This window comes from Musca domestica, unplaced genomic scaffold, assembly GCF_030504385.1.
Source record: "Musca domestica strain aabys unplaced genomic scaffold, Musca_domestica.polishedcontigs.V.1.1 1, whole genome shotgun sequence".
Classification (NCBI taxonomy): Eukaryota; Metazoa; Arthropoda; class Insecta; order Diptera; family Muscidae; genus Musca; species Musca domestica.
Genome location: NW_026712114.1, coordinates 34,587,945 through 34,610,003, shown reverse-complemented (window position 1 = coordinate 34,610,003; position 22,059 = coordinate 34,587,945). Strand labels below are relative to the sequence as shown.

Below are 22,059 nucleotides of genomic sequence, written 5' to 3'. Positions count from 1 at the left end.
TTTATGGCTAGCAACAACAACACAGTACCTGCTAGATGTATTAAATCGTCTGCCCGTGTTTAGCTGGTCGACGACTGTCTTTTTAAACATTTTCGTTTAAGTTTCCCAACCCAAATTCACCCCCTCAAAACCTGCCACGGGCAAATCGAAAATAACACAAACAAAATGCACACGCACGGATAATTTGAGAAACAATTCTCAACCGGTTTTGTAAACTGATGATCATCACTTGATTCCCACTGTTGCTGCCGCTGCTGATGTTGCCTTTTTTTGAGGGAGTTTTGTTGTTGTTGTTGTACTTACAACATGATCCTATCTTCCGCACATTCCCAGTAGGAGGGGAGATCCTATTCACCTCAAGTACTTTGTGTGTTTTAAATTATAAATGAAAGCGTTTGTGTTGTTGTTGTCGGTTGTCCGATTCCATGACAATGTGTTGTTAATGTTGTGCCTTTTTGGCTCTTTGGCTCGTCTCTCTCTCTCATGATTGTTGCATGTGCCTTAAAATGAACACGATCTCATTTTTTCTTTCATACCCAACTGCAGTTCGGGCAGCATTTGTCATGAGAAAATATGTTCTGCCTGAGTCCATATTGTCGGCAGTGGCTCAATTACTGTAAGGGACAAAATTGGTTCACACTTAAACAATTTTTTAATGTTTGAAAAAAAAGACATGGCAATAATAGTAGACAGTTTAGACATGCAGGGTAAGATAAGAAAAATGCAACAAAGTCAAACGCCATAATTTTTAATTTTTTTTTACATTTTATTGAATGAAAGGAAAAAAATGTCGGAAATAGCATCAAATTTTAGAATATGTTTAGATTTGTTCGAATTGGTCACCTTTGGCACGAATTATGGCCTTCAAACGGCCAATGACAACATCCGACAGCATGTTAAGGTTTCTGCAGTATTTTAGCCCATTCCCGGCGAAGAGCTTGCTTAAGGTGATCGACACTTTGGTATTTTTTAGTGCCAACCTTGCCTTCCAAAATATTCCAGACACAACGGATTGGTATCCGGAGATTTTGGTGGCCATTGTACGCTGGAAATGAAGCTAGGAACAACATTTTTGTAACCATTCTTGGGTGGCGCGTGCTTATGCGAGGGTGCTGAGTCCTGTTGGTATGTCCAAGGTCTTCGGCCAAAATGTTTGCGTGCCCAAGGCTTTAATACAACCTCCAGAATATTTTCGCGGTATTTATTCTAATGCCACGGTCGATTAATACGAGCGGAGAGCGATCATCTGCTGTTATGGTGGCCCACACCATCACCATGGCCGGCGCTTGAGTTCTGTTGGCCAACCGAAGGTGCATAATGTCGCTAATATCATCAAAATACCGAATATAGGGATTTACCGTTATATGGGGGCTATACGAAGACGTGGACCTGCCCAGATAATTTTATGTCATAGGCTGTAGTATCCATTTCGAACTTCAAATACCACAGTTGAAACTATTCCGGTGAATAATGTCGCTAAAATCGTCAAAATACCGAATATCGTGAGGTACCGATATATGGGGGTTATATGAAAACGTCTACCTACATAGCCCATTAACGAACTTAACCTGCCTACTGGAAAAATAAACACGTGTGCAAAATTTTAGCCTTCTATCTCAATTCGTTTAAAGATAGCGTGATTACAACAGACAGACGGACAGACAGACGGACATGGCTCGACTTAGAATTTTACGCTGATCAAGAATATATATACTTTGTTGGGTCAGACATGAGTATTTCGAGGAGTTACAAAAGGAATGACAAATATACCCTCCATAGTATGGTGGAGGGTATAAAAAGGCCTAACACGAATTTGAAATTTTAAAGTGGAATTTTCGCTGACGAAGTAGCGTGCTCTTTTGCTAGTCGTCTTTAAAAATGTGCACCACGCCTGCAAAACTGTGCACCTCCATGTCATGTTCTCAGCACATTTGTTCTTCGTTTAAAATGACTACCCGTTTCAAATTAAGGCTTATATTTTGAATGAAGCCTATGAAGGCTTTATATTTTGCTCTTCGTTAAAGTTTTCCTGTTTATGCTGGTCTACTAATTTAACCTGCCGGTCTTAGTTGAAGTCTCACAATATTTTGTAATATCTAATACCTTTAGCTGAGTTTCTCAGCTGATCCATGAAATTTCATGTGATCTATTAAGACTCGCTTTAGCCTCTTCATAAAATTTGTCTTTTTTCGGCTCGTCTCTCAATTTTTTTTATAATTGGCCCTCTGTCCCATTGTATAAAACCCCCTTTTTCAGTCTGTCTATAAAATACCTATTGATCCCCATATTTGTGATGTATACATACTTTTGATTACCAGTGTCGCTGGTGGCTTTGTGTGTGTGTGTGCAGTCACACAGTTGACGTCGCTGCTGCGTCGAATGAATACATGAATGAATATACTCAGCCATTCGTTGATTGACTTCTTGAGCGTTTGCTGTTATCATTGTTGCTCAGTTTGAAATGAACATTCAAAGAGATCAGAAGAAAGCCAAACCGCCATGGTCCAGTGGTGGGGATCTTGGTGGCTAATCAGATCACCGGTAAAGGTGATCAAAAACCAAAAAAAAGTAAACTTGTGCTTATGTGTGAGGCATTTATTTGATAAAAGGACCACAATTACCATGATTTTTTATTTCACAAGGTATGTACAAAATAAACATTAAAATTGGAATAATTTTTAAGTTATGGATACTGGGTTGTTGTTGTTGCTTTTTTCAAAATAATTCTAAAAATAATCTGCGATCTTTAGTTTTCGTGTGTTATTTTTAAGATTTCCAAATATCTCAAGAGAACAAAAAACAAATGAAACTCATTCGTTTTCCACAATGTCAGTTTTTCTCGGTGGCGGTACAGTATATTTTGCAGTTTTCTTCTTGCCATGTGAACATTTTTGCTTAAAATAAGAATTCAAAATGGTTCCCCATTGTTTTTGGTGGTTTTCTGTATTTTTTCTCATAGAACAAGGAAATATTTAAAAATGTGAAATTCAAGTTGCATGTGAGATAAAACTACTCTAGAATATGGTAATATAAGCCATAGCAAAATTCTATACCAGTTGGTAACAAGACCAGGGAATGTTAAAAGCTTAAGAATCAAGTTTTAATATTAAATGTTCTATGCGATTTTTTTATTATCTATTCGTGTACAGCAGCAAAAAGTGCAATGTGAGATAAGAAATTTCGAAAAATTTTAATATTTTGATAGTTTTTTCTTTTTTTTTTGATTTTTGTTTCACATATCGGATTTATGACAAAATCTTGTTGACCTACATATCAACCGGTTTAATATGAACATAATTTAAGTGAATGCGTTTTATGGCGATTCATTCTTTTTGAAATGTAGTTTTTTTTTAATATCGTATTGGAGAAAGTGGAGAAAAGTAAATTCTAGAATTTAGTTTCAGAATTTATATAATAGCTATTTTTAGACGAGTCAAAGGATGTATTTGTGGACGAATTTAAGAAAGCCAATAGACAAGCTTTTAGAGACGAGTTAAAGGCGATCTTTAAAGACAAGTTGGAAAGAGTCTTAATAGACGAACTGAAAGCAGTCTTTTCATGATCAAGTTGAACGGAGTCCGAATAGATAAGCGGAATGTAGTCTTTAAAGAGAGGGAACGAAGTCTTTCTAGACGACGAATTCTTTATACGCGAGTTGAACGGAGTCTTTATGGACGAGTTGAACGAAGTCTTTATAGACGAGTTAAACGAAGTCTTTATAGACGTGTTGAACGAAATCTTTATAGACGAGTTGAACGAAGTCTTTATAGACGAGTTGAACGAAGTTTTTTTTAGACGAGTTGAACGAAGTCTTTATAGACGAGTTGAACGACGTCTTTATAGACGAGTTGAACGAAGTCTTTATAGACGAGTTGAACGAAGTCTTTATAGGCGAGTTGAACGAAGTCTTTATAGACGAGTTGAACGAAGTCTTTATAGACGAGTTGTGAAGCAAGTCTCTATAGACACGTTGTCAAGTGAGCCTCTATAAATTCTATAACCAGCTGAGAGAAAGTGTCTATACAAGAGCTGGGAAGGAGGCTTTAAAGACGTGATGAGATGGAGTTTTTATAGACGAGCTGAGAGGGAGTCAAAGTCAAGAGAGACAAAGTCAAACGCCATAATTTTTGCTTTTTTTAAATTTTTTTGAATAAAAGAAAAAAATGTCGGAAATAGCATCAACTTTTAGAATAAGTTTAGATTTGTTCGAATTGGTCACCTTTTGCACGAATTATAACCTTCAAACGGACAATGAAACCGTCACACGCTGCTCTGCGGTATTTTGGGCTATTTGTCAGGACACTTTGGTATTTTTTAGTGCCAACCTTGCTTTCCAAAATACGCCAGACACAATAGTCCAACGGATTGATATCCGGAGATTTTGGTGGCATTTTGTGCGCTGGAAATGAAGTGAGCAACCTCATTTTGTAACCATTCTTGGGTGGCGCGTGCTGAGTGCGATGATGTTGAGTCCTGTTGGAATGTCCAATGTCTGCGGCCAAAATGTTTGCGTGACCAATGCTTTAATATACCCTCCAGAATATTTTCTCTATAATATTCGGCATTTATTCTGATGCCACGGTCGATTAATACCAGCGGAGAGCGACCATCTGTTGGTTTGGCGGCCCACACTATCACCATGGCCGGCGTTTGAGTTCTGGTGGCCAACCGAAGGTGCACATTTTCAGCTGATCTCTTTGGCAAGTAAACACGTCCATTTTGTTTGTTTACAAACTGGTGGACAACGAATGTTTTCTCATCGGCACTTTCGGCTAAGCGAAGCAACCCTGTAGCTCTTTTGAGTCTACTTTCTTTCTGTTGCGATGTAAGTTCTTGCACTTTTTGGAATTACAATGGCTTTACCCCGAACTCATTTTTCAATATTTGCTGAATGGAATATTGCGATATGTTCATCTCACGAGCGATTTTTCTGCTGTTTTCTTCCGTCCTCTTCCTTGACGTCGGGCACCGCTACCAGTATCACGATGGTACGTGACACAAAGGATTTATTCACATTTAAATGCAGAAGTGCTCTAACGATAGCCACTTGTGGTTTTCCAGCCAAATATAAAGAAATCACGCTATCACGCTTGAATTCCATCGCGAAAAACTTTTTTTCTGGAAAATTCTCACCAAAATGCTTTTGTACGCTTGTAAACAATATACTGTTACTGGAATAATTTTTACAGCAGCCCGAAATTGGTTGCTGTTTTTTCATCTCCCCCTGTATACGAACTTGGAAGTAGTCTCTCTAGATGAACTGAGACATGGGTGACAGACGAGAGGTCACGGAGTATTATTTAGAAAGCAACAGACGTGTAGTCTTCTCTTAAGGCGGGCTGATAGATGTCGTTTTAGAAGAGTAAAAGCGAGTTATTTAGAAGAGCTGAAGGGAGTCTTCTTAGAAGAATGAATAAATACTTTAAGAGTTTTTCCTAGACACTTTTTTGGTCCGTCGACTTAGTAAACATCGAACATCTTTGAATATTTTTCGTTTTCATTCATTCAAAATCTCCAAAGACTCAAACAAAAATAATACAGTTTTCAAATCAATCAAATTACCATATATGAACCTCGAAAATAGACAACTTTCTATTCTATTGCTGCCTACGCTTGATATGTTAGTAAATCTTAGCATGAGGTCACACAGAGATATGTCATGAAAAAGAATGAACAACAACAACGACATAAAAAATACCGGCATTTCTTTTGAAAAATTCTTCAACGTCTGCAGGAGGGAAGGGAGAAAAAAGTTTTTTTTTTTATTTAAAAATAGACACACCAAGAATTTTCCTACAACATGAAACCAGAAGTGGCATCGAAAAACGTGTCCATATGGGAGGGAGCGCACGGTGAATGGTGATGGTACCAACAGCAGCAACACATGCATGCCTACATATGTGTTTTGATATAAAACACACAGGCACACACTCACCGCAGATGATGAAATGAAATGTATTCCATGAAATGTAAATCTTAACCGGTTTTTTGTTCTTTCTCCGCCGTTTTTTTTTCATATATCACTTGATGATGGGATTTAAAAGCATCCCAGCCCAGCCTAGCCGCGTGCATCGCAACACTTCACCTTTTCTTTTTTTTCTTTAGATGTTTTATGGGCGCTTTTTGTTGTTGCTGTTGTAGGTTAAACATAAAACTACAAGTTGGAGCATGGCGAAAGTTGATGTTGTTTAAATTTCCGGTTAATCAAACTGCCAAGAGAGGTGGAGTTAATCAAAAGTTTTGGTTTTTTTTTTTTCATTCACCTGTCCCACTTGCAGATCAATGACCCATTGAAATATTGTAACCAAGTGATGGAAACTAATCGATTTTTAAAATCATCCTAAGCCGATTAGGAAAGATTTTTTGTAAGAAAAACAATTAACAGAATTTTTTTCTTCGGGTCTTAACATTTGATTTGAGAAATGTGGTTGCCAAATGTATTCCACAAGAAACTCGCACACTGTCAAAAAAAAAAAATGATGGCAATTTATTTTGAATAACAAATTACGCATCGTTCGTATTTAGGAAAGAAAATTTCCTAAATGTTGCAATTAGGAATATTTCACTCTTACAAGCCTCCTTTTTCTTACACACATACACTCTCTCTCTCTCCCTCTCTTGGATGTATTGCCCCAAAGTGCTTTGGATGAATTGCCTAAAATTAGTGGGAATTACAAATGAGTTCTTATTATAAATAATGAATACTCTCCTCATTCTAATTCCACAACTACAAATGATGAATGCGATTAATTTGAGTCAAGTGGTCAAGTGGGTGGTGGTGGCAAAGCAGTAGACAGCTGACAAACACATCTCTGCCACCCATGATGATATCAAAAAACCAATCAACCAAGAGAAATCGTAGAAAAAATCAAATTGAATGCTTAATCAAATTTTGAAATTCAATAAAGCAAATCAAAAGTCAAATTGAAAAAAAAAACATTACAGCAAATCTACGACACGTCTGTCGATCTGGTATGTAAATATGACAGTGATATTTAAAATGGGTCTAATGTGGGACTTCTTCGAACCGTGGATAGTTGCCAAGAATTCAAATATCGAACATGAAAAGTGTAACTTGTCATGTCTGCAAATTTTTTTACTTTCATGCGTAGCCAGACAAACAAAATTGAAAATATAAAACACCTGTTTCTATCGCTAAATGACCAGTCATTTGGGTTGGGGCTTTTTTTTATTTTTGGTCAATAATTATGATGATGATGATTATGATGTTTATGATGATTTTAATGAGGCATATACACAGAAATTACCACTCAAATGTCGCAGATGATTCAAACTATGATGAGAAAATATTTTCTTGGGCTAGATTTCTTTCTTAAATTGAAACCCATAAATATAAAATATAAAAATGACAATTTATACAAAACTGATAGACGGGAAAAGTTTGATTGTGCGTACAGATGACCCAAATGTTTCCATTTTAAAAATGTTCACTATTTTCAAAAGTAAAAATATGTTTGAAATAGGTATTATAAATGATATGGTGATTGCCTAACAAAAAAATGGGCAGCTTTTGAAAACGGACTTATATCTCGGAAAACATAAAACACGCACTTCTTCAAATCCATAAAAACTGGTCTCCAGTGTTGTACAATAACCTTTTCCTTCATTATAAATTGCATGTCCCTTACACTTGAGACTTCTAGTCTACATAGTCTCTATTCAATTTTAGTTTTCTTAAAATAATATCAAAATCTTTTCAAAAATTACTTTATTAAGAACGTATAAAAAAGTCTACGAGAGTAGCTTTCAATTTTTCGTATTTTGATTTTTTTTTAAAAAACTCGGGTCTTTAAAAAATCGTTTTTGAAATGACTCAATTCACTCACCCCATTTATAAGGAAACACACATAAATATTGGACCCTGCATTTCTATTGATAAATACAGCCGATCATATATTGATATTCTATTCAGGTGGTCTGTAAGGAATGTCTTCAGCTTATATAAAACCTTGCAGAAAGGGCTATCTTAATCTTAATTATTAAGATTCTTCTAAGCTGATTTTTAGACCTCCATTTGGGGGTCTAAAAAGTCTGCTTTGCTACGAAGACACTGTTGGACATTCTATGACCTTATTTTACGCGGATTGAAAGAATATATTATTGACTTCTATTATTAGGTTCATTTTAGCTACGATCTTTGGGCATGATCTTTGGGAACACACTCTGTAGCATCTTTAAATTTCTGAAAGAGAATCAGATCGGCCTCTGGTAATTCCCTTTTGAGCTATTTCGATCGAACACAACTGGATTTCCTACTTAGTTTATCTACGACCAATCTAAAAACTTCCAGAACCATCTTCCTCAGCTCGGCAAAAAAATTCTCCGCCTGATTGAACTCCTTGAATCAGTAAATTTGATAATTTGCCTATATCTTGTCTTTAAATATGGCTACCATGGGCTATGAAAACTGCCTACATAAGCTGATCTATAAATATTTCGGCCCAAAGGCGTCTTTCCTTTCTCAGATCGTCTTTATAATCAATCAACTAAAGACTCCTCGTATGTAAACTAAAAGACTCCTCGTATGTAGAGAGTCGTGCTTTAAGATTGTTAAAAGTAGAGGGTGGCATCTTCAGCTCGTTAAAAGGAAAAAATCGCTTTTTCAGCTCGTCTATAGAAAAAATGACTATTTTAGCTTGTCCGTAGAGAGTCTACCTTATTTCGATCGTGTAGAGAAAGGTTTCCTTCTTCAGCTAGCCTATAGAGACTCTGTTCAGCTCATCTATAGATACTGCATTCAGCTCGTCTATAGAGACTCCCTGTCAGCTCGTCTATAGAGACACCCTGTCAGCTCGTCTATAGAGACTCCCTGTCAGCTCGTCTATAGAGACTCCCTGTCAGCTCGTCTATAGAGACTCCCTGTCAGCTCGTCTATAGAGACTCCCTGTCAGCTCGTCTATAGAGACTCCCTGTCAGCTCGCCTATAGAGACTCCCTGTTAGCTCGTCTCCCTGTCCTGTTCAATCACCATCCTTTTGATCACAGCATCCCTAAGATGAACATCTGCCTTTATTTGTCTGCACAGCCGAGGACGTATATGGCTGGTTCGTAATTAAATCGACTTTCGATTAAGCTTTAGTTGATTTTTCATTTTCATATGAGCCTAAAAGTATGCAATGATTAACAACTTTGATTTTCTACTTTTAAATAACCGATTTCATGTTAAAGTAAAAATCTAAATTGAATTCTTAGGTGATTAAAGAAGTTGGAGGATCGAAATTTAAAAGTTTTTTTGAGGCAAAATCCAACTCAGAACTCAAAAATCTAAAATTAAAAAAAAAAACTTGAAATCTATTTTCAGATGATTCAGGAAAATGTTATATCAAAATATCTACTTTTTTGGCACACAATTCGAAAATCGACTTGTTTCACTTTTCTATAGTAAACTACCTAACTAGACTATTCTAAAAAGCCTATAGATCTCGCCTGATTGAAAACTCGAAGCCTAATATTTTTGTTTTCTATTTTTTCATTACTAATTCCCCATATCTATTGCTTTCTTTGTATTTTCCAGTCAGGTGGCACAACCGTCCCATTGGAGCACAACACGGTACGTTTTGTGGATAACTTTAGTGCCGGTACACGTGGCTCCTCATCAGCAGAATATTTCCTAGATCATAATTATGCCGTTATATTTATGCATCGTCTCAAGTCGTTGGAACCATTTACCCGCCATTTTACCGGACAGCAGTTTTTCGATATGCTCGATATTACGGATAATGGCCAGAGCACTTCGATAACGGTTAATCCCGATTCGGTGGATGTGTTCGCACCAATCTTGGCGAAATATAAACAGGCTCGTGAATCGCAAATGATTCTGTATGTGAGCTTTACCAGTGTCGTCGACTATATGTGGCTTCTGAGGGCCGCCTGTGAATGTTTGGCCGCATTTGAAGATCGGGCCGTGTTGTATTTGGCAGCGGCTGTATCGGATTTTTACATACCGCAGGATATGATGGTGAGTTGGTAAAGAATTTTGATAGTTATTTTTTTGGTAGAGGTAGATTTGTTGCTCGCTCTCTCTCTCTCTCTCTCTCTCTCTCTCTCTCTCTCTCTCTTTATCGAAAGGATGCATATGTAAAAAATGTTTAAAAAAAGAATTTTGAAATTATATTAAGAAATTAGAAATGAATGAATAAAAAAAAGTAAAGGACTGTTTTCCGGCAGCAAAAGGATGCATATGTGATTTGGAAACCCCATTAAGGATATTGAGTAATAGTGAAAATATTCTTAAAGAAAACTGAATTTACATTTTTTCCCTGAAAATTTTACGTCAAACCATTTTTAACCCTTTTCCTTTCAATGACAATTTTCATCGAATCAATATTGATTTATGAATGTGATGAAAAAAAAAGTAGAAGAAAAATTGCTTTCGTATTTTTTTCTAATTTAATATTGCCATCCACGTGCCAAATCAATACGACCTGTCGTCAGACAACATTGTTCGGTCATATTTTTCTTTTTGTTTTCCGTTTACTCCCCTCTTTTTTTTGTCATTTTTTAATCGGGATCTATCTACCACAATACTAGTTGGGCACCTAGTGCGCAACCACCTCCCCCCTTTTTTTTTGTTTGCAATTTTGCACCAACAATGAGTCTGAGAATTTGATTTGTAAACATTTGATGCGTGTTGTCGTTTTTGTTTCTCCTCTCTTTTGCTGACATTTTATTTTCTATTGTCTTTGGAACAATGCAAGTAATTTTCCTTTCTATTCTTCTATTATTCATTGCTTTTCTTCATAATTGTTTATGACCATAAGTGGTATGGGACTTAATAGGATTTCTTAAATAAATATCAAGGGAATTAAAATAAATTACTAAGAAAAATATTTCAAAATATTACTAGATCAATGAGGACTGATTTTTTTAATAGGAAAATGCAGGCTTCCATGTTTTTTTTGTTTTCTTTTAAAAAATGTCTAACCATAAAAAAGACTTAATCACTGAGACCCCCTACAGAATGTCTACAAATCCCCCTTAGAGATGGTCTATAAAGACGCCTAAAGATGATCTATAAAGACCCCCTAAATCTGGTCCTTAAAGACCCCTTAAAGGTGGTCTATACTGGATGAGATAAAAAACTGCAACAAACTCAAACCGCATAATTTTTACATTTTTTTTTCCAATTTCATTGAATGAAAGCAAGAAATGACGAAAATAGCATCAATTTTAGAATAAGTTTAGATTTATTGGAATTGGTCGCCTTTGACACGAATTATGACCTTCAAACGGCCATAGAAACCGCCACACGTTGCCCGAATGTTGCTCTGCTGTATTTTGGCCCATTCCCGGCGAAGCGCTTGCTTGAGGTGATTGACATTTTGGTATTTTTTAGTGCCAACCATGCTTTCCAAAATACTCCAGACACAATAGTCCAACGGATTGGTATTCGTAGTTTTTTTGGCCAATGTGCGCTAGAAATAAAGCGAGGAACTTCATTTTGTAACCATTATTAGGTGGCGCGTGTTGAGTACTACTCAGCTGAGTCCTGTTGGAATGTCCAAGCTCTGTGGCCAAAATGTTTGTATGCCCAAGGCTTTAACACACCCTCCAGAATAATTTCGCGATAATATTCGGCATTTATTCTGATCGATTAAAACGAGCGGAGAGCGACCATGGGCTGTTATGGCGGCCCACACCATCACCATGGCCGACGCTTGAGTTCTGGTGGCCAACCGAAGGTGCATATTTTCAGCTGACCCCTTTGGCAAGTAAACTCGATCATTTTGTTTGTTTACAAACTGCTGGACAACCAATGTTTTCTCATCGGAGAAAAGCAAATTCGGCAGTTCACCACTTTCGGCTAAGCGAAGCAACTCTTTAGCTCTTTTGAGTCTATTTTCTTTCTGTTGCGGTGTTACCCCGAGCTCATTATTAAAAATGTTTGGCCGAATGGAATGTTGCGATATGTTCAGCTCACGAGCCATTTTTCGGCCACGGCGACGCGGGTTTCGATCAAGTCGTTTCTTTACTTTTCGAAACATTTCTGCTGATGTTGCTATTTTCTTCCGTCCACTTCCTTGACGTCGGGTTACGCTACCCGTATCACGGTAACGAGCGATGATACGAGACACAAAAGATTTAATCACATTTAAATGCTGGAGTGCTCTAAGGATAGCCACTTGTGGTTTTCCAAATATAAAGAAATTACACTATCACGCTTGAATTCCATCAAGAATAACTTTTTTTCTGGAAAATTCTCACCAAAATGCTTTTGTACGCTTGTAAACAATATAATGAGCTGCCACTGGAATAATTTCAACAGCTATCGGACGAGTGGTTTAGAAATGACAGCAGTCTCAAGTTTGTTGCAGTTTTTTCATAACACACTGTTAATTCCCTAAAGGCGGTCTATAAAGACCACCTTAAGGTGGTTTAAAAAGACCCCCTAAAGGTGGTCTATGCAGAACCCAGAAAGGTGGTCTATACAGACCCCCTATGGGTGGCCTATAAGGACCACCTCCTAAATGTGGTCTATAAAGACCCCCTAAAGGTGGCTTATAAAGACCCCCTAAAGGTGGCTTTTAAAGACCCCCTAAAGGTGGTTTATAAAGACCCTCTAAAAGTGCTCTTCACAAAGCTGGACTTTAAAAATTCACTCCAGTAGGTCCACTATTATTGTAAACACTACCTTCCCCCTCTCTCTCAATTTAACAGAGCCTCCTTAAATTTCTTAATCCCATTTTCCCTACAACGTCACCTTTCCTTTTTGCAATATATTTAATTTTCTGTTTTAATCAACTTCAAAATGAAATCTTCTCTGTCGCCCTGACATTGAACTCTCTTTCGGCTGCTTTAATTTCTAATGGTCCGTGGGTTTACTATTTTTCACAACATGCCTGGCTGGCTGCCTTGTCATGGCTTGCCTCTGACGAGGATACCGATGATGATGATGATGATGACACATTGCTTTGGTTTCCTTAAGCTTTAATATTATCATCCGCTCAATTTCTTACAACAACACTTGCAGATGACACGCCAGTGGGTTTTCTGCTTGTTTTTGCTTCCATTCACTCTATTTGGCCTCTTTAGTACAAATTGCCCAAGGCGGAATAAAGAAGAGTCTAAACGAGGCTGTTGCTTGGTTACACGGCTTAGCGGCAGAGTGATGCTGATGCTGATGATGGCGGTGGCAATGCCTTGACATTGACATTAGAGGAGCAACTAAACGCCAACTCAGCAACATTGAAAAGTGGCAGAGAATTCAAGGATTTCAAAGCCAGCCAAACCATTGGACAACAACAATCATTCATGGGTTGGTTCTTTGTGTAGAGGCGTGATGATGCTAATGATAATCACGAAGTTGGAAAATGCAACATCTTTAGAGGCTGTTTTTTTTTGTTTTGCACAGCCCACCAGCCAGATGACGTCTTGAACTTGAGTTTCTTTTTCCATCCATGTCACCCCGATAAGGCGGCTCTTGGAAGTTTTTCTTCTATCCTTTAGCTGTCACTTGAATGTGGCCTTCCAGTGTTGGCGTTCGGTTCCCATACCTCATTCCCTTTGCAACTTGCCACACTCGTTTAGTGTTTGATTTTATTTTGTTCTCCCATGTCCCTTTTCTTCTCTCCATGGCGAATGGAAAAGTGATTGTCATTGTCACTTCATGTTTTACAGCATCCTTAACGATGTCATCTTCGTCGTCAACGTCGTCGAATAATAATTTCATTTGCATAATTTGTGGCAGTGAATCAGTTTGTTTGTGTGGTGCAACTGAATTTTCAATGTTCATCTTCCGGGGGTTATTTCTTTGCTACATCCTGGCCGACAACATGATGTTGCTAGTTTCCACTTCCTTTCTTCTTGTTCTTCTTGTTCTACTGTTTTTCCTTTTTGTTATATTTTCTTGGCATCCTCATAAAAATGACAATGACTTTGCAAGTCTATAGCAGCAGTAGTTCCCTTGAGAGGAAAAAATTCTAAAATTTATTTAAAAAAATGCCGGATTTTATTTTTCTTTTTTTTTTTGTAATCTCAGTATTGTACACGTTTTTCAAAACAGCTTTTCATTTCATCTTTCTGCCTCTGCTTTTTCTTTTTCTTCATTTTGACTTGGTCACCGGGTCTTTGGAGAATGTTGTACAAGTGCATGATGCTTTGTGCTCTATAGCACACCGAAAAGGTCAGTCATTTCATAGGGGATTTGTTGAGCTGGCCTTTTTTTGGTTGTGGGTTGTTGGAAACATAATCGGTCTAGGAATTATTTTTCTAGTCATTTTCTGTTTGGCATTAATGATCTTTTTAAAATGAACAATTACTGAGAAATAAATATTTTTTCATGGAAAAATCTGTCATGGAGGCCAATCCTTATATTTTCAAAATATTGTAATTATTCGCCACTGATATTTTCTATAGTTTTTTTCCTTAAGTCAAATAGTACTGATCTTTCCTACAGAAAATCATCCTTCAGTCACCGACGAATGAGTTTTTTTCCAGTAGGAAAAAATTACTGAGGAATCAGTCTTTAATGCTTAAGGTTTTTTATACCCTCCACCATAGTATGGAGGGTATATTAAATTTGTCATTCTGTTTGTAACACCTCGTAATATACATTTTAGACCCCACAAAGTATATATATTCTTGATCATCATAAAAGTCTATGTCGATTTAGCGATGTCCGTCTATCCGTCTGTCCGTCTATGGAAATCACTCTAGCTTCCGAACGAACTGAAGTAGGTGGATAAAATTTTACTCAAATGTATACTATGTCTGCAGTACTTTTGGTATTGAAAATGGGTCATGTAGGTCCACGTTTTGGTATATCCCCCATATAATGGTACCTCCCGATATTCCGTACTTTTATGATTTTAGCGACATTATACACCGGAATTGTTTCAAATTTGGTATTTGAAGCTCGTAATGGGTACTACAGCCTATGACAGAAAATTGTCTGTGCAGGTCCACGACTTCATATAGCCCCCATATAATGGTACCTCCCGATATTCGGTATTTTGATGATTTTAGGGACATTATTCGCCGGAAATGTTTCAAATTTGTTATTTGGAATTCGTAATGAGCACTACAGCCTATGACAGAAAATTGTCTGTGCAGGTCCACGTCTTCGTATAGCCCAATATAAAGGTACCACCCTATATTCTGTATTCTGAAGATTTTATCTACATTATTCACCGAATTTTTTATTCAAGTTTCGCATTTGAATATTGTAATGGTTTATGAAAAAAGTTGCCTATGCAGGTCCACGTCGTCGTATGGATTCTAATATTCAGTATTTTTAAGATTTTAACAGAAGGTTTAACGGATTTTTTTTTGTAAATTGTCCAAATCATTCCAAATGGTGGAGGGTATTCAAAGATCGACCAGGCCGAACTTACAACTTTTTTACTTGTTTCTCTATAGAAAAATCGGAAGTGAAAGATTTTTTTCTGTAAAAAATCAGGCCTCAGCGACTGAAGACACTTTCTAAAGACAAAAGTCAGGCTTCCATGACTAAATGCATTTTTTCTATAGAAAAAAATAAAGCCTCAATGACTGAGCGATTTTTTTCTAAGCAAAAAAATCAGGCCTTAGCGACTGAGGTTTTTTTTCTCTTTACCTGAGAAAATATCAGCTCTTAGCGACTGAGGGAGGTTTTTCTATGAGAAAAGTCAGTCCTCAGTTACCTAGGGATTTTTTTCTATAGAAAAAAATCAGTCCTCAGTGATAAAGGAAAAAAAAAATTTTAGAAAAAAAAAAAAAAACAGAGGTCACATTTCACAATTTTCTGTGAGAAAATCCATTCTTATTCAATAGAGCATTTTTTTTATGAAAAGTAACCCCCTGTGACTAAGGCATTTGTTTTATAGAAAAAATCTGATTAATGTGTTGTGACATTTTTTTTATAGAAAAGTCATATTTTTCGTTAATACAATTTTTATTGCAAAAGTATTTGCGTCATAGACGCAGTCTTCATCAAAAACTTCTCCCATATTAAATTTCTTCCTTTAAAAAAATCGGTATAACAATTCTTTAAGAAACAATCCATTTTAATTTAAGGAAAATTAAGAATCGATTTCCTATTCATTCCAATTACGGGAATTTTTCTTTAGAAACATCATTACCAAAACCCCCCATCCCTCCTTCTTTGCACACGCAATTCTCAGATTAAATTATGGTTTATGAATTTTATGGCACCCACCTAACCCACACCCACACCCACACCCACCGAACAAAGGAAACTTATTAATATAACATTGAATAAAATGCTGATTATGGGGATATTTATGAAAGGTGAACGAAAGATGGCAGCAGTAGCTGCACACCTCAAGACATGTCAAGGTATTTACCCTAAATACATAATTTACAGACACATACATGGACAAGGTGTCCTTTGAAGCAGCAGCAGCAGCACACATACAGTAAGTGATATGACTGACACTCACAAGCACTTACTTAATGAAAAACAAAACAAAAAAAAAAAAAATAAACCTGACAATATCCTATCCTTTCAACAAGAATGCCAAGGGCAATGCGAAGATCACCACCCATCGCACCCAACCCATGACCTTTGACGAAGCGTGTGGAAGAGGACAACGAAATTAAATAAAATTCATGTTATTCATCTTGCTCTGCTGCCTTCAAATTGAAGGCCCCCTTCGAAATAAGTTCCATTAAATAACATCCTAACATTTATTTCTAACGTCTTTTCTCATGGAAAAATGGCGAGGAAAATACAAATACAAAAAAAAAAAAAAAAAAAAAAAAAACGAAATCAAATTAAATGAATTTTTGGTGGCGAATGTGGTTTAGCATTTGTACTTCACAACAAACGTTTGGTGAATTCTATACATTGCATTCAACCAACATTTTGTCTCAGGAGGGGCGGGAAGGTGCTCTTTACTTTTCTGTAGAAGAGAGAATGAATCTAGCAAGGTCGTCCCACCGACTACATGGAATTCAAGTCCCCTTACAACAGCATAAACTTTTCTTTATCCTTTCGAAATTGAATTGTGTCTGCCATGGCAGGCATCAGGCAGAAAGAAAGCTTAAAGCCTTTCGTTTCGTAACAATTCCAATGTTAGATTGAAAGTGTTGAATTTAATTTTCTTGTTTCGAAATTGTTTTATAACTAATGTCAAGAGATTAGAAAAGTCTAAAGATTTTGTGTGATTCTGTGATGTGTTTCAAGTTTTAGGGAAATGTTGGGTTATGCCAGGACCCATAGAACATAAATAATTTAATTTATCCAGTGTTAAATGGCGTATGAGTTATGACAGCACGTATACGATAGTGCATGCTTTACATATGTGGTGATTATTTAGGTGAGTTGGAAGAAGTCTACGTAGTGGAGCGAAAGGAAGTTCTTTTACTGCGAGTCGAAGCATTTCCATATAGACGAGTCGGAAGAGCCGTAGCTGAAGGAAATCTTAATAAGAGAGCTGGAGGAACTATTCAGTGACGCGTAGGGCTAAATCTTTGGATTGGAGTTCAATGAAACTTTTATATATGCCTCGTAGGAATTCTTTATATATGCCTCGGAGGTGGTCTTTATGGTGGCCGAGAAATTCATATATTAAACAAAATCAGAGTTTGGGAACTGAGGTAATCAGACCCCAGCAAATGAGACACTTTTTCTTTAGAAAAAAATTAGTGGTCATTGGACAAGTCGTTAGTGGGAGGACTGATTTTTTTTTCCAAATTCTCTCGGTCACTGATTTTTTTCTATAGAAGTCACTGAGGACTGATTTTATTCCATTAAAAAATTTTGCATCAGGCACTAAGAACTACTTTTTATACCCTCCACCATAGTATGGAGAGTATATTAAGTTTGTCATTACGTTTGTAATACCTCGAAATATACATTTTAGACCCCGCAAAGTAAATATATTCTTGATCAGCATAAAATTCTATGTCGATTTAGCGATGTCCGAATATATATTCTAGACCCCGCAAAGTAAATATATTCTTGATCAGCATAAAATTCTATGTCGATTTAGCGATGTCCGTTCGTCTATCCGTCACTCTAGCTTCCGAACGAAATCACTCTAGCTTCCGAACGAAATGAAGTAATTTAATAAAATTTTACTCATGTATATTATTTCTGCAGGACTTTTGGTATTGAAAATGGGCCATGTAGGTCCACGTTTTGGTATAGCTGCTACATTACGGTACCTCCCAATATTCGGTATTTTGATGATTTTAGTGACATTATTCACCGGAAATATTTCAAATTTGGTATTTGAAGTTCGTAATGGATACTACAGCCTATGACAGAAAATTGTCTGTGCAGGTCCGTATATCGCCTACATAACGGTTCCTCCCGATTTTTGGTATTTTGATGATTTTAGCGACATTATTTAGCGGAATTGTTTCAAATTTGGTATTTGATGTTCGTACGGATACTACAGTCTAAGACAGAAAATTGTCTGTGCAGGTCCGTATAGCTCCGGCACATCCCGATATTCGGTTTTTTGATGATTTTAGCGACATTATTCACCGGAAATATTTCAAATTTGGTATTTGAAGTTCGTAATGGATACTACGGCCTAAGACAGAAAATTGTCTGTGCAAGTCGACGTTTTAACAGAATTTTTAACGGATTTTATTTTTTTTGAAAATTGCCAAATTCGTTCCAAATGGTGAAGGGTATTCAAAGTTCGGACCGCCCGAACTTGCAGGTTTTTTACTTGTTTTCATAAAAACAAAATTCCTCAGTTGCCAAGGGCAGTGATGTATATAGGACATGTTTTTTCTATAAGAAAATACCTGAGTAAATTAAACTAAAATTTTCTTCACTGTGAACAAGATTTTTTCGATTTGAAAAATTTCCTCAGTCACTAAGGACATGGTTTGTTCTGTAAAAAAATTTACTCAGTTTGGTGGGGCCTAATTTTTTGTGTAGAAAAATTATATCAAAGGCTTGATTCTTTTTTTTTTAGAAAGAATTCTCTCAGATTTTTTTTAACAAAATCCTTAATCTAAACGATTTTTCTCTATTGTTAATAATTACCTTAGTCACGCAAGGCTTATTTGTTCTGGAAAAACGTTTCCTCAGTCACTGAGGACTGATTTTTTCTTTAGAAAACAATACCTTCAGTCTCTAAAGACTGAATCTTGCTATAGAAAAAGTTCAGTCTTTGAAGACTACTTTTTATATTATTAAAAATTATAATAGACACAGGCACGGTCGACGAAGGGGTTCTTGTTGTAACAGACAAAACAAACTTACATGGTTATGTTACTTCGTTCAGGTTGAACGAAAGCATAACAAGTGGAGAAAGATGTAAATGTTTATAAGTGCGGTTGTAAGATTTAGAAGATTTTCCAAAAGAATTTTAGTTTTATGTAATTCTTTTGTCCCTCTTCTATTGAGCTTACGATCTCGTCACTTGGGTAAAAAAAATGTTTTTTGTCATAGAAGTTATTTTTTAAAATAACTTCTGGGGAGAATATCCCAGGCAAGAAACAAGGGAACTGATGAGGATTGGTGGCTCTTTCCGAAACCTAGGTATTCCCTGCCTTACCCCCTGGTAAACATTACCATCGTTCTCCACTCATAAACAAACGTTGTTTTTATAAAAACAACAATAATGGGATTTTGCCTGACGATTTTGCAACAACAAAAAAAAAATTAAAAATTATCTTAATCACAGAGAAGTGATTTTTGGATACTTAGATCTTAGTTCTACAGGTAGAAAAATCCCAATACAATGATTGGAGATTGTTCCCTTAAGAAATTCATGCGTATACATGTCGTCAATAAGTATACGCACAAGATTACCCAAAATTGTTTATTTTTTATAGCATATCCCAAATGACACACATTTTTTGGCAATTAAATCAATATTTACTGGCCTTAAACAGCTCTCGGTAAATAATCGCATAATTGTCTTTGACATTTCTCATTATGGTCACCATTATGAGACAGACGACGCCTGACGAAGGTCATAAACCAATACTAACAAGGACCAGACAAAATAAATTGCCTTTGTAATCCTATTTGTGTTTGTGACAGCGGCCTATTTGAATGGTTTATTTCGGTCTTTTGGGGGTAAATATGCGAAGAGTTCGACATAATGGTGTTCGGGTGTACTTAAAACATGACAGATTGTCAGTTTAAGAACTTTTTTGTTGGCTATCCGACAATTGCTGTGTGTTGTACGCAGTACTGAATTATATGCTTGGGTATAACGAGAGGTTTTCGTACATAATAATTGGCGATATAAATCGTGTTTTATTTTTTACTAAAGGATATCATTTTATTGGGTTTCATTTCCATAAGGTTTCAATTTAAAAAAAAAAAACTCAATTACATCACGTTCAACGAGTTTATGGACCTTTTCTAAGCTCTGTCACACTGTTTCAAAATGGTTATTTATATTTTCTCGCATATCCTTAAAATTTATGGAATTTTATTACAGTATCTTTCTGAAAAATATAGCATTTTCTAAGGCATACAAACTCCAAATGCCATCTTTCTCCCCACTCCATACGACAAAGACAACCCATAAATATAAATGTTATACGGAGGAGAGTCTATTTAAATATGAACTCGAAAATTTCTTGCAAATGTATTTGTTAAAATTAGCATTTGTTTTGTAGCAGAGAATATTACGAAAAATGTAAATAATTTGTATTCATTTCCGTTACAAATAAAAATGCATTACTTTCTTTTGGGGGCGTCTTTATGGCGTATAATTTATACCAGCATGTATACGTTACAGAGGACCAGTGAATAAAATTTGAAGAGTGTTGAGGGCAGAGAATGAATTCAATTTGTATAGACTTGTTTACGTTGTTATTTTAGATACTTGACTACCCTTGGTTTGAATGGATTGTCTGTAGTACTTAATTTTTTGGAAGAAATAATTTTATTAATGTACATAGAATTATCACCACATATTTGTAAATGAAATGAAATTATTATTAATTTAGAGAAGTGAATAAGTGATTTATGTTTAGGAGTCAACATGCGGCATTTTAAAAGGAATACAATCCCTACTCAGTCAATCAGTTTTCTATAGAAAAAAAATCAGACTTCAGTGTGCTTAAGGTATTTTTTTTATAGAAAACAATAAATATTTGTATGTTCCGCCGGGTCGAACATTGAATACGCTCCACCATTTGGAACGAATTTGGCAATTTTCAAAAAAAAAAAAAAAAAATAAATAAATAAATAAAAGGAATACAATCCCTAATCAGTCACTCAGTTTTCTATAGAAAAAAAATCAGACCTCAGTGTGCTTAAAGTGTTTTTTTATAGAAAACAATAAAAAATTTGTAAGTTCCGCCGGGTCGAACTTTGAATACGCTCCACCATTTGGAATTTTCAAAAAAAAAAAAAATAAATAAAATAAATTAAAATCTGTTAAAAATTCTGTTAAAATCTTAAAAACTACTGAATGTAGCCGTTATATTAGGGTTTATAAGACGACGTGGACCTGCACAGACAATTTTCTGTCATAGGCTGTAACATCCATCAAAATACCGAATATCGCTATACGACGCCATACGAAGATAATTTTCTAATTTAGGCTGTAGTATCCATTATGAACTTCAAATACCAAATTTGAAGCATTTGCGGTGAATAATGTCGCTAAAATCATCAAAATACCAAATATCGGGAGGTACCGTTATATGGGGGGCTATACGAAGACGTGGACCTGCACAGACAATGTTCTGTCATAGACTGTGGTATCCATTACGATCTTCAAATACCAAATTTGAAACAATTCCGGTCAATAATGTCGCTAAAATCATCAAAATACCGAATATCGGGAGGTGCCGTTATATGGGGGGCTATACGAAGACGTGGACCTGCACAGACAATGTTCTGCCATAGACTGTGGTATCCATTACGATCTTCAAATACCAAATTTGAAACAATTCCGGAGAATAGTGTCGCTAAAATCATCAAAAAACCGAATATCGGGAGGTACCGTTATGTGGGGGCTATACGAAGACTTGGACCGGTCCAGACAATTTTCTGCTTTAGGCTGTACTATCTATTACGAACTTCAAATACCAATTTTGAAACAATTCCGGTCAATAATGTCGCTAAAATCATCAAAATACCGAATATCGGGAAGTGCCGTTATATGGG

At 36.2% G+C, this 22,059-nt stretch overlaps 1 protein-coding gene across 1 annotated transcript in view; it reads left to right on the top strand.

Moving 5' to 3' along the window:
• The window catches only part of LOC101896548 (phosphopantothenate--cysteine ligase), a 63,677-nt gene that overhangs the window by 27,421 nt on the left and 14,197 nt on the right, over nt 1-22,059 (top strand). Inside the window, exon 3 of the mRNA XM_020039336.2 lies at nt 9,535-9,978. Within this exon, the coding sequence (XP_019894895.1) occupies nt 9,535-9,978 (444 nt within the window). The remainder of the gene's footprint in view (nt 1-9,534; nt 9,979-22,059) is intronic.